The 12894-nt window shown below is 44.7% G+C and overlaps 1 protein-coding gene across 2 annotated transcripts in view; it reads left to right on the top strand.

Annotated features, from left to right (window-relative positions):
- The window catches only part of EDC3 (enhancer of mRNA decapping 3), a 56625-nt gene that overhangs the window by 33448 nt on the left and 10283 nt on the right, over window positions 1-12894 (top strand). For both annotated transcript variants that reach the window (XM_045532072.1, XM_045532083.1), the window contains one exon: window positions 12304-12457. In XM_045532072.1, coding sequence (XP_045388028.1) covers window positions 12304-12457 — 154 coding nt within the window. The remainder of the gene's footprint in view (window positions 1-12303; window positions 12458-12894) is intronic.

Here is a 12894-nt window from a genome sequence, read left to right as displayed (position 1 = left end):
GGTGGCGCATGCCTGTAGTCCCAGCTACTCGGGAGGCTGAGGCAGGAGGATTGCTTGAGCCCAGGAGTTTGAGGTTGCTGTGAGCTAGGCTGACGCCACAGCACTGTAGCCCGGGCAACAGAGTGAGACTCTCTCAAAAAAAAAAAAAGACTTTTGTTTCTGAGTCAGAATTTGACATTAGGAATTGAGTGGCTTCGTGGTTGGCCCAGTATTGGTGTCTCTTGGGGATTGTGGCCAATACAGCAGTCTACCACGGTGGGGGGTAATTTCTCTACATGTCTGTTTATATCCTTTATCTGGCAGGGTCTGGTCTACTGTTTATTTAGTACTAGCTTTATGAGTAGCAAATAAAGGCCTTTGGGGCTATTTAGATTCAAATCATCAGATCTGTTTGCACTTAGGCTTCCCTGTTACTACTGCCTGTACCTTTCAGCATAAGTTCAACTCTGTTATACTATTTGCTGGTGCAAAACCAGTTGAAGATGGATGATTAAAATTATTGGCTAAAATTAGGGATTCATTAAATTATATTTATTTAACATGCTGTCTTCGTTTCCTGTTAACCCTGGTTATTTAATTTGGCTAGTTATAATTTTTATGGAACAAAGTAGTGCCTTGGTAGTTATATTGGTATATGATAGTCTGGTTCTCTTACCTTAGTGATGTTTAAGTTTCTTTCTGTCTTTCTTTCTTTGCTAAATTAGAACCTTTTCTTCAAATGTATAGCATATGAAGCAGATAAAAGCAGCTGTGGGAGAGGCAGTTCACCTCTTCCCTGTCCCCATCCCTACCCCCAAACCACATTTTAACTGGGCTTCTTGGATCACAGTTTGAAAACCATTGTTATTGAATGATCCTAAGAGCTAAAGGGGAAATCATAATAAATCATAATCATTTTATTAGTAAAGGAACTGAGTATAATATTTTCACTTTGGTTTGAAGTTTGGAATATAGGGAATATAAATTTTGAATGCTGGTAGCTGTTATAGGGAAAATTATAGAGACAGCTTAATTGTATTTGGAAGAAAATCAAATGTGCCTCTTTTATAGACAACAGTAGGGCTCTGTTGTATTTGGTTTTGCTGAGTATAGTAGCTTGTGCTAAAAAAGAAAAATAGGCTGTCAGGCTAAAAAGGACTGCTAAATGGTTTCAGTCTCTCACTAGCAGACTCTGGTAGGTATGCCTCTTTACTAAGGTAGTTTCCTTAAGTGACAGTAATGGTGTGAATTGACAAACTCCTTTGATTTTTACTACTTGTGTAAAGGCAAACAGCCTAGCTCAGAATCAGGCTTAAAAATTGCTGGTTTTAGGCCTTTCAAAGGTAGTTATCATCTTTAGGTCTAGTGCTGTTCCAAGATCTGCCAACTATCCACCTCTGACTGCTTCCTTTTTTATTGCTCTCGTCTGTAAAATAAGCTGCTGCTACTGGTAGCTGTCCATATCATAGTCCGGGTGATGCTGCTGAGGTTGTTGGGTTGTGCAGTATGTACTGTCCCTGAAATTATTTACACTGCAGGAAAATTCCTGAATTGGGGAAGATTATGGTCTGCCTTGGAGTGAAGTGGCTAAAAATGTGAGAATAACAGTGAGAATCAGGAAGGATTTTCAGATCTAAAAGAACCTGAGAAAATATTTGCTAAAGTAGACAAAAGGAGAGGTGGAAATTACTTCCTTCTACACACTCCACCTCCCTTACTGATCTTCACACCTCTTTTGTTTTTAATGGCAGAAGTGAAAAATTCTCTGCTCTCCTTTAAGTTACTATCAACAAACATAAACATGCTACAAACCACACATGCCAGTCCTTGGCCAAGAACTCAGGTATGGTGGCTTGTGTATGGCAACAGTTGCACTCCACTGGTTCTTGACAGTGAGGGGACAGGAAACCCAGCAGCTTCGTGCCATCTGGTTTTTGTTCTTAACAGTGATAAGGAGTGGAAATGTAGTCCCTTTGCCAAGCAGGGCCCGAGCTAGAAAAAGAGCATGTGAGTGCCATGGCGTCAGCCTAGCTCACAGCAACCTCAAACTCCTGGGCTTAAGTGATCCTACTGCCTCAGCCTCCCAAGTAGCTGGGACTACAGGCATGCGCCACCATGCCTGGCTAATTTTTTCTATATATATATTTTTAGTTGGCCAGATAATTTCTTTCTATTTTTAGTAGAGACGGGGTCTCGCTCTTGCTCAGGCTGGTCTTGAACTCCTGACCTCGAGCGATCCACCCACCTCAGCCTCCTAGAGTGCTAGGATTACAGGCGTGAGCCACCGCGCCTGGCCAGCACTCATAATATTCTGAAAGAAATATTTAAGACTGTTTGAGTCAGTGATAACACTGTGCTTATTTAGTGTAAGTCACCATAAGTCCTTGCCTTCAAGTTATTAAGATGTAGTAGGAGATGTAAAGATACTGTATATGCCCAGAGTCCAGTGAAGGTATGAACATTTAAGTGCACTAGGTGTTGAGAGGCAGGAGAGGTCCTAGAGCCTGGAAAAGGGAGAGCAGGACAGAACCAAACAGAAGCCTAGAAGCATGGGCAGGATTTCCCTGGACAGTGAAACAGGATATCCATGGGTGAGGCAGATGCTGGTGAATGGTGTGAGCAAAGGGCTGTGTGGGAGATCAGTCATTGGCAGGTTTGGCCAGGGCAGAGAATTTGTGTAGGGGAGTAGAAGGCATTAAAAATAGCTTTGGACCAGTGCACAGCAGGCCTTGTGTGCCAATGCTATCTTTGCCCTATGGCCATGGGGAACATCTAAAGGATTTGGGGTGGGAAAATGACATGATCTAAATCTCTTTTAGGAAGACTGGTCTTGTGGTAGGATTCTGGGTGGAAGAGAGGGGGAGAAAGGAGACCAGAGCAGGACCAGTCGTGTTGGTGATGTAACTAACGTGCTGGGGATTTGGACCATTCAATAGAAAGGAACACAAAGATGTGAGAGAAGTGCCAGAGGGGAATTTGATAGGCTAGAAGGATTGAAATGAGATGGATAAGGGTTGAGTGAGCCAGAGGATTCGGAGGTGTTGAACCTATGGGGCAGGAAGAATGGCAGTTAGAGTGCATGACTGTGCAGTGGGCCAAGTCTACTTTTGTGATTTTTTTTTTTTTCTTTCTTTCTGCAATACTTTGTGGCTAAGTCCAGAGAAAGCAAATAGAAGAGTTGCTACATTGAGGGATAGAAAGGTAAGGGAGTTACTAGTTATTAAGGGCTTTAGTGGTGGTGGGGCGGGGGGCGGTTCTCGAGAGTTGGGAAATTGAGTTATGTAGCCAAGGAGATGCTACAGAGCTGGTTTCTTTATCTGTAAAGTGGGGTGATACTTCCCAATTAAATAAGAATATGTGGGAAAGCAGCTAGCACAATACCCACTTGTTATTCAGTAAATATTTGGCTTCAAATGTGAATTCGCAAAGGCTGCCTCAGTAAGATTATTTCAAAGCATCAACATGTGCCAGACACTGTTCTGGATACTGTGGGTAAGTCATGGTTCATCACCTCAGGAGGCTTAGAGTATAGTGTAACCAAATGTGTAAATATACAAATAATAGAAATGTGTACAAGATTTGAGGTGGCAGGTCAAGGTTTAGAGGAAGAGGAGGTGGGGTCCTGGTCAGGAGAAGCAACATCATCATAATCATGATGGCTAACATTCACTGGGTATTAGGTCTGTTCTAAGCACCTCATATGTTTGTCTCACTGAATTTTCATGGCATCTCTATGAGGTTGTACTGTTATCCCCATTTTGTGATTATTTCCATTTTCCTGAAGGTAGATGTTCCAGTACACTTTTAATTAAGAATGACTTAAAAGTGACTCAAATTCTTCATTCCATAGGTTCCAATACATTCTTCTCTATTCATGAGGCCTTCCTTTTGGGTAGACTTCCTATTTAGCCTCCACCATTAGTTTTCTACTGGGTAGCCCTCTTCTGTCCTCAGGTATGTAGAAGCCCAGGTGAGAGGCAGTGGAGTGCTATTGTGCAGGCACTGAATCTCTGCACTTGGTCCCATTAGCTTTGTCACCTCCGCACTATGTGTGCTGAGATTTAGGGAACAGCAAATGCATGAGGATGACCTGAACTAGAGTTACTGTTTACTGTCTTGCAAAGGATCCAGTCAAAGCTTGGGTGAGGCCCTGTAGTCTGAGCTCCAGCACCACTTACCCTTACCCATTTCTCTTGGTAAAAGCAGTTCTGGTTCCTACTCTGAAGGGGAGCAGCCAGTGAAGCCTGCTGCTTCTTGGCTCTGCTCTTTCCACCGTGCTAGCTAAGTCTTTGGGCCTCAGTGTTCTCAGGACAAGTTTGGCTTTACTATTCCAGGCTGGCATTTGTTTTCCATTGCTGGCATTTGTTTTTCATAGCTGGCATTCTACCTGCCTCTGAGCCTTGGCTATCTTCCTCTGCTTCTTGTCACCAAGAGACCTTCTAGAAGCATTCTAAGGCTTTTAAGACCAGCAGTGTTATTTATTTATGAATGAATGAATGAATGAATGACAGGATCTCACTCTGTTGCCCGGGCTAGAGTGCAATGATGTGATCATAGCTCACTGCAACCTCGAACTCCTGGGCTCAGGCAGGTCTTCTGCCTCAGCCTTCTGAGTACCTGGGACTACAGGTGTGCGCCACCACACCCAGCTAATTACTTTTCGTAGAGGCAGGGTGTTGTTTTGTTGCCCAGGCTAGTCTCAAAGTCCAGGCCTCAAGTGATCCTCCTGCCTTGGCCTCTCATAGTGCTGGGATTACAGGCGTGAGCTACCATGCCCAGCTGACCAGCAGTGCTTTTATATCTCAAAACAGGTGGTCAGGAAATCTGTGTTGATTTTGTGTGGTGTGTGTTCAAACGGAATTCAGGAAGAAATAAATCTTGGCGTTTAGAAGTGCTACTGAAGAATTTTATGCTGAAGGTAGCGAGGCGTCCTTCAGCAGCTGTCGTACTCCTAAAGAGAATCCTTCTCGCTCAGAGAATCTCTGTTGCAGTGGAGCTGGTCCTCATCTCATTGCCGCCTCATACCGTAGACCCAACCCACACAGGTTCCTGCCTTAGTCTCCGCCCCCCATCCTGTGCATACAGGCTAGATCAGGTGCTACAGGGATGTCATTCTGAGAGAGAGCCAGAGGGAGACACCAGGAAGTACATTCTAGGAGGTGTTCTGCTCTGATAAACCTGTGCTCCTGCACCAAGTGTCACAGTTTTTTATTGAGCAGAGCAAATGAGCCTAGTTTCTGAAATTGTGTCTCAGCAGGCAGATGTCCTTGACAGTGGCTTGGTTGATTTGGGGAACCTTGGGTTCTAGCGGATCCTCCATTGCCAGGAGTGGAAGAAGTAATCAGTCTCTTTAACTTGGAATTCTTCAGAGTTTCTGGGCTTGAATAATAAGATGGATGGTTGTCATAGGCCAGGCCTCAAGGGTTTGGTTGTAGTCATTAGTGATATTATGAGTTTTTTGAGCAGTACTGTTACGACAGGTGTCTTGGCTGAACTCTTATGCCACTAGAAAAGGTCTCTTGGCAACTTGTTGCCAGCATTTAAAGAGTTTAAGCTCAAACTAAGGGCTGGAGGATTATGGCCTGACACCTGAGTTTTTGATGAAGCTGCCAGTTGGTCATTCCAGAACTGCATCAGTCTGTGCTGATGTGACTCCTTTACTAATATGTGTCTCTGGCCATTTCAGAGCCACAAGTGTCTAGACAGTGAGAAAGTTTGATTTCAGTGTATCTACCATCCTCAAATTGAACACACCAAAGCTGAGTTGTTCACACCCACCTGTATCCTTGACTCTTTGGCATTCCCATTTGTTTCAGTGGACTCGCCATTCTTTAAGTGTCCAGCATGAAACTCTGGGACTACCTTTCCCTGTTCCTTTTCATGAAAATTCAAGTCTGGAACGGACTCAGGAGGCCATTTTTTAAAATGTAATAGCAGACACTGGGGATTTGCTCTGTAGCAGCCCTGGCAGAAAATTTTTCTTTATCCTCAGTAGTATTCATTCTGGCTCCAGATTCTCATCTTCCTTCAGATTTCCCCTTGAAATTCTCATGACCTTTTAGTTCTTGTGCTACCCCATAGGTTCCCTATGTCCCTTGAAATCAATTCCTGGTCTTCTTAGCCTCATTTTCTAACCTGTCAATTTCATATTGCTTAAGACAACTTGCATAAAACAACTCAGTTTTTAAAGCCTTCTGAAGTCTGGCCCTGCCCACTACTCTAAGCTGAGCTTTCACACCAGTCTCTGGGTGTCACACCCATTCTGGCCTCTGGAGCTTTGTTCATGGTTCCTCCCCAGCTCTACCTGGAGTCCCTCTTCTGTTCATTATGACTACAATCCTGCCTGGCTTTCAAGGCATTGTTCAAATTGAGAACTTAAAATCCACACTTTGCACTTGTGCTCAGGGTAACACAGTTTAGGACTGTTGCGTATGCTCTGATGTTTGCACATACGCATTTTTTGTTTCCAGCTAGATTATAAGATTCTGGGTACAGGGTCTGTCTTTATACTCTTTATCTTTTCTACTCCCTGACATTCACCACTGACTTGGTGTGTTGTTACTCTGCAAACTTGTTGATCATATGTGGAAGCACTTTCTGTTTCTCTTTTTTCTCTCCAACTTTTTATAAAAAAAGTTTTGGCCAGGCATGGTGGCTCATGTCTATAATCCTAGCATTCTGGGAGGCCAAGGTGGGAGGATCACTTGAACTCAGGAGTTCAAGACCAACCTGAGTGAGAGTGAGACCCTGTCTCTACTGAAAATAGAAAAAATTAGCCGGGCATTATGGCACACACCTGTAGTCCCAGCTGCTTGGGCTGGGACTGGAGGCAGGAGGATTGCTTGAGCCCAGGGGTTTGAGGTTACCGTGAGCTAGGCTGATGCCACTGCACTCTACCCAGGGCTACAGACCGATACTGTGTCTGAAAAAAAAAAAGGCAAAATGAACCTCCCTCTTCACTTGCCCTCCTTCATATTAAAAAATAATTAAGATAATAAAAAATTTCAGCTGGGCGTGGTGGCTCACGCCTGTAATCCTAGCCCTCTGGGAGGCCGAGGCGGGTGGATCGCTCGAGGTCAGGAGTTCGAGACCAGCCTGAGCGAGACCCCGTCTCTACTAAAAACAAAAAAAGAAACTATCTGGCCAACTAAAAATATATATAGAAAAAATTAGCCAGGCATAATGGTGCATGCCTGTAGTCCCAGCTACTCAGGAGGCTGAGGCAGGAGGATCGCTTAAGCCCAGGAGTTTGAGGTTGCTGTGAGCTAGGCTGACGCCACGGCACTCACTCTAGCCTGGGCAACAAAGTGACAGTCTGTCTCAAAAAAAAAAAAAAAATTTCAAACTTTCAGAAAAGTTGCTAGGATAGTATAATGAACATGCCATATACTCTTCATTTAGCTTCACCAGTCAACATTTTGACACATTTGCTTCATATAAAATAAATACATACACACACACACACACATTTCTGACCCATTTGAGATTTGGTTTCACTCATCATTACATTTCACCCCTAAGTACTGCCACAAGACATATATTCAGTGGAATATTTATTACATGACAGGATTGCTCGCAGGAAATTTTAAAGTGTTGTCTAATACATGCTCCATATGTAAAACTTTCCAATTGTTCCAATAATGTCCTTGATAGCTGCATTTTTAATCAACCGTTGCACATTACATTCAGTTGTCATATTATCTCTGTTGTTTCTTTTAATCTAGAATAGTTCTCACAACTTTTGTTGTCTTTGTGAGATTGATATTTGTGAAGAGTCTAGGCCAGTTGATTTGCAGAATGTCCCTTAGTTTTGATTGTTTCCTTTTGATTTGATCCATGTTAAACATGTTTTCCAGGATTTTAGTGGGGTTGTGTCTTTCTCAATGTGTCACATCAGTTTGTCCCATCACTGGGGCTAAGTTTGATCACTTGGTAAGGTGTCATCTGTCAGATTTCTTCATTGTAAAGATAATTTTTCCCGTCATAATTAGTAAGTTATCTTGTTGAGCAGTTCTTTACCTCTGGAGTCCAAAGCTTGTTCCAGTGGAGTATTAGCCTGGAGGAATAAGGTCCAGTGTGGACAGGGTGGTTGTTGTAAATCAGGGAGGGGCGTGGTATGGAGAGAGTCAGACGTAGTGAATACAGTGAAGGAAATAGGGGCATGCTGGCCCTGAAGAATGAGGAGCCAGCTGTGTGCGGGGGTGGTGTTGGAAGAGAGAAGAGAATGCCAGGAGAGGGAAAGCATGTGAAGGGACCTGTTTCTTGAAGCCAGAAGGAACTTGGGGTATTTAGGAACCAAAAGGCAGCCAAGATGTCTGGGGTGCAGTGCAGGTTGGGTGCCAGGTGACGGTGGTGAGCAGACAGGCCCAGGTGGGGAGAGGTCTTTTGGGCCAAAATAGAGTATTGGGAGTATGTATGTAGGCTTCTTATAACAAATCCTTCCTTCAGACATACACTTGACACCAAATTGCCTTGCCAGCAAATTGTGGTCACTTTAATGTAGGCCTAGAGCGGCTGTATGGACACTGCTCTGAGAGTATAAATTTACCAATGGCTTTATATCCCAAAAAGAACCAGTGTGACATTGCCGCCCAATTTTGTGACCACCACAGAATGGAATCAGAATTCACAGTCCTGGAGAAATCCCCTGCCTGCTAATGAGCTGTGCTTCTCACTGACAAGACATGAGACACACACGGCCTTTCCAGTCAGAGGGCCGCGTCAGTGAGAGGATTGTGTTAGGTCTGAGGTGGCGCTTTGTTGTGGGGTCCTTGTTACACAGCAGAAAGGCCAGGCTGTTGGAAGGAGAGAGAGAGCTTGGACATGACATGGCACTGAAGGGTGTCTGAGGGTGAAGTGTGATGGAGGGCGTAAGAGCGTGCGTGTGTGTCCATAAGGGAGGTGTGCTGCAGTGAGCAGTGCAAAAGTGAGGACACGACCCCAGGGGCAGACTGAAGCAGGCACGTGCAGTGCTAGGCCACTGGGTTCCATGGCCCGAAGAGACCACCCCAGCCTCATGCAGTGGAGGTCAGTTTTGCGGGGAGGAGTCTTCTTTCCTGGCCTGTAGTGAGTGTGCTTGAGTTGGTTTTCCTTGACACCCTAAGGTTAAATCAGATCATAAGAAGTACTCGGCATGTCACAAACTGGTTATAATTATATCTCTCTTGTTTTACCAACAGCTGTAAAATACATACTAATATTCAGAGAAACCCTAACTGATTTTACTGCCTTGATTCTGAACAATAAAAGATTCACTTTCCAACCCAAACATAATTAGGCTTGGCCCACGTTCAGGCTTTTGCAGTGTTATTGTTTGCAATTTACACGCTATGTTCTTGGTTCCCTTCCTTTGGAGTTTATTTTATTCCCTCTGCCTGTTTCTGATAAGCCAGTCTAACTGGTTGGACTTTGTGTATAAATGTTTAAAAGGAACATTTTGTGGTGCTGGCACGTTCCTTTCAGAGAAGCAATCAGGGTACAGTGGAGTCCTAGACCCTGCAACTGCCAGACTCTGAGCAGACAGGGTTCTTGGCCTTGTCTTTCCCTAGACTACAAAAATATGCCAGTTGATCAACGGTGCCCTGCCCCCCTAACACAGATCAATGAAGGGATGGTAATAGCCTCACTATTTTCAGCTGCAGCATCTAGCCAGCCAGGGTGGGGTGATCTTTCCTCTCCCTATACCAGGAGTTTTGGACGCCTAAGGATTTTGAGGGGATAGCTAGCAGAAAATGCTTCTGCCTGCTCCGAGAGAGCCCTCAGAACCAGAGGAGGCTGCCTGCCTGTATACATAGCACAAGAGCCAGACCCAGAAAGCAAACTTGATTTGTGGAGTAGCAGCCCCAAGAGTCACTGCCCTGATGCATTTCAAATCCAACAGAAAGAATACTGATAAATAGGTGAAGAAATGCGTAGACTTGAGTGAAAGCTCTACCTTGCGTGACTTTGCAGGTAAAGAGCGTGTTTGAAATAGGGAGGTGCGTGACTTGTCTGACAGGTTTGGGGTTGTTAGTGGCATGGGACTCTTTAGAACTGTTCAGCTTAATTAGTTCTGATAATATGTGTGTGTCTGAAGCAGGCCATAAAAGTGGCTGTTTTAATCAGCTGTTGACATGCAAGGTCAGGCAGTAGCCTCCAGCATTGGCACCTGGAACATCAATGAACTGACATTTCAGAAAGAGCTGGAGGAGAGATTGAGTGCATCTCGTGGCACTGTTTGTTGTCTCTGCCCAAGACAGGAATAGGACTTGGGCAAGTAGAGGTGCTCTGTTAACCCACAGGATAGTGTTTATTTTGATATGTTAAACGTTTTTTATCATCATCATTATATTATTATTCTGTCTTCCCTTGAGAGGTTACAGACCTGGGGGCTATAGGTTCAGTCTTTGTGCTTGATTTCCTATTGTTGAAACATAAAGCTGTAGCCTCATTCTGTGTGGTTTTAAGAGTCTATGCAGACAAGACTGGATACCTGATAGAACCTCAAGAGATTTTTCCTGAATACCAGTGAGGAAGACAGTTTTTTTCTCTGTAGGACACTGGAATAATGGAACTTCTACCTTAGAGTTAGGCCAGGCCATAAATAGCACTAGATTTACACCATTTATGTATTTGAGTACCTGATGAGAACTCACCTGTGTTGATAATTATAGCTGGAACAAGTTGAGGAAGCAAGAGCTAAAGAAATACAAGATGTATGGCTGGGCGCAGTGGCTCACGCCTGTAATCCTAGCACTCTGGGAGGCCAAGGAGGGGGAGGATCGCTTGAGCTCAGGAGTTTGAGACTGGCCTGAGCAAGAGTGAGACCCCATCTCTACTAAAAATGGAAAAAATCAGGCAGGTGTGGTGGTGTGTGCCTATAGTCCCAGCTACTCGGAAGGCTGAGGCAGGAGGATCACTTAAGCCCAGGAGTTTGAGGTTGCTGTGAGCTAGGCTGACGCCACAGCACTCTATGCAGGGCAACAGAGTGAGACTCTGTCTCAAAAAAAAAAAAAAAAAAAAGGAAAGAAAGAAAGACAAGATGTATTTCCCTGTCTCAAGGAATTTACAGTCCAATATAGTTGAGGACACAGAATCTAAAAAGGCATCTGATCCTGCCAGACGGAACTAGGTACATGCGATCCCACAATGGCTTTGTGTTTGTTCGTCCATCAGCCAGTGAAGACAGATGGGGCTCTTTTACAAAGCATATGCTCCCCTGTGGCCAGCCCAGTGGCCTTCGCACTTGTAAGGTGGCATTGGCATCTTGGAGGGAGGAAGACCTTGTCAAGGCAAGAGTTGTCCATTGCATATCACAGTTTTTTGAGTTTGCTGTTTCTTTCTTCTCTTGGTTTTCTGGGCCCTGAAACAGCACTGGTTTGATATGGATGCATATAACAATACTATAGACTTCAAGTATGCCAGCCACAGCAGACTTTGGCTTTGAGCTTGAAAAACCAAGTACTTTCCATGGTGTACTTTTGTTGTTGTTGTTGTTGTTTTGTCTTTCTTTTTTGTTGTTATTTTTATTTTTCTTTATTTTTTCCCATGATGTACTTTTAATGACAGTAATTCTCCCCAACCTTTATAGAGTTGTCTTTTTTGTGGTGAATAAAAAATGTTCTAGATTCTAGGTAGCTTAAAGCAAGCCATAGGTTACTTTCCATATACTCTTTCCCTGTGGTGTATTGCGTTATACTCACCTCAGATGGGGAGAAAATGACAAATTATTTGAGAAAATAAGTTGCTAGCTGAATTTCTTAAGCAAAGAGGAAGATAGAAATAGAAGAGAGAAGGAAGAGGAAGTAGGGAGCAGATGCAACCAGCAAGTCATCCTGCCTTGAGTTTGACCAGAACAGCAGGGGCCAGAGGGTGAGAAGGATTAGCTGGTGTCTGTTCCGCTTCTCGGGAAGGATGAGGAGCCTGCTCGTGAGAAAAGCCCACTGCGCAGATCGGCACTGGCCCATGTGGGGAAAGCACGTGCTCTTCTAATGTGGTGTGTGGGTTGCTGGTACATGCTGTGTGCTGGCCGTTTCGTGACGGTTTATGGTGGATGTATCATGGTGGATTTGGCCCTCGTAGTCTAAAGCTAAACTGCTGAGGGAGCTTAAGTTCGTCCCTGCTCTATGGTGACCTGGAACAAGTTGTTACTCAGTTCACCACCTACTACTTGAGCTCTGGAGGGCTGCAGAGCATGCCTTAGCCCCACAAGACAAAGAGGCTGGGCCAGGGGAGGTTCAGTCTTAAAATGTTGGCATTCACACAATCCTGGATCGAGTACACTCATTTTTGAACCTTGTTTCCCCTAATCACTTTCCCTTTCTCTTTCCACCTTTTGAACCGCAGACTCTGGCCTGGTTGTTCCAAGTGTTTCCTATGAGCTGCATAAAAAGCTGCTATCCGTGGCTGAGAAGCACGGACTGACCCTGGAGCGGAGACTGGAGATGACAGGTGTGTGTGCCAGTCAGATGGCACTGACCCTCCTCGGAGGACCCAACAGGTAAATGCCTTTAACTGGCAGGGGCTGAGTGTAGAGTGAGGATGCTCTGCCTGGGCACCACCTCCATGCCTTGCATGCACACAGGAGAGTCGTTAGACAGTCTAATTTGAGGGTCTCTCTGAAGTCACTTTCCTAGAAGCTGCTGGATTTCTTTGTTTGCCCCTCCTCTTACTCATTTCCTGGAAGTCCTCATTCTTCTCCCAGCAAGCCACCCTTTGACCCTTTCTTTCCTGACAGCAGCTGCCTGGCTTTGAGACTCCTGTTAACTATCAGAGGTCTTCCTTCCAGGAGCCTTCAGAGACTTGGCCTTTGGCACTCGTCATTTACTTTAAATGGCTGGGATGCAGATGAATCCCGAGCTTCATACCCAAGAACTTCTAGAACCACCCTGATAACTAGGTAGGGGAGCTGGGGTTTGGCACCTTCCTACCTGCCCC

Source organism: Lemur catta, chromosome 1 (assembly GCF_020740605.2).
Source record: "Lemur catta isolate mLemCat1 chromosome 1, mLemCat1.pri, whole genome shotgun sequence".
Lineage (NCBI taxonomy): Eukaryota > Metazoa > Chordata > Mammalia > Primates > Lemuridae > Lemur > Lemur catta.
The sequence above is the reverse complement of the archived record's forward strand: the minus strand, read 5'-3'. Positions and strand labels throughout refer to the sequence as shown.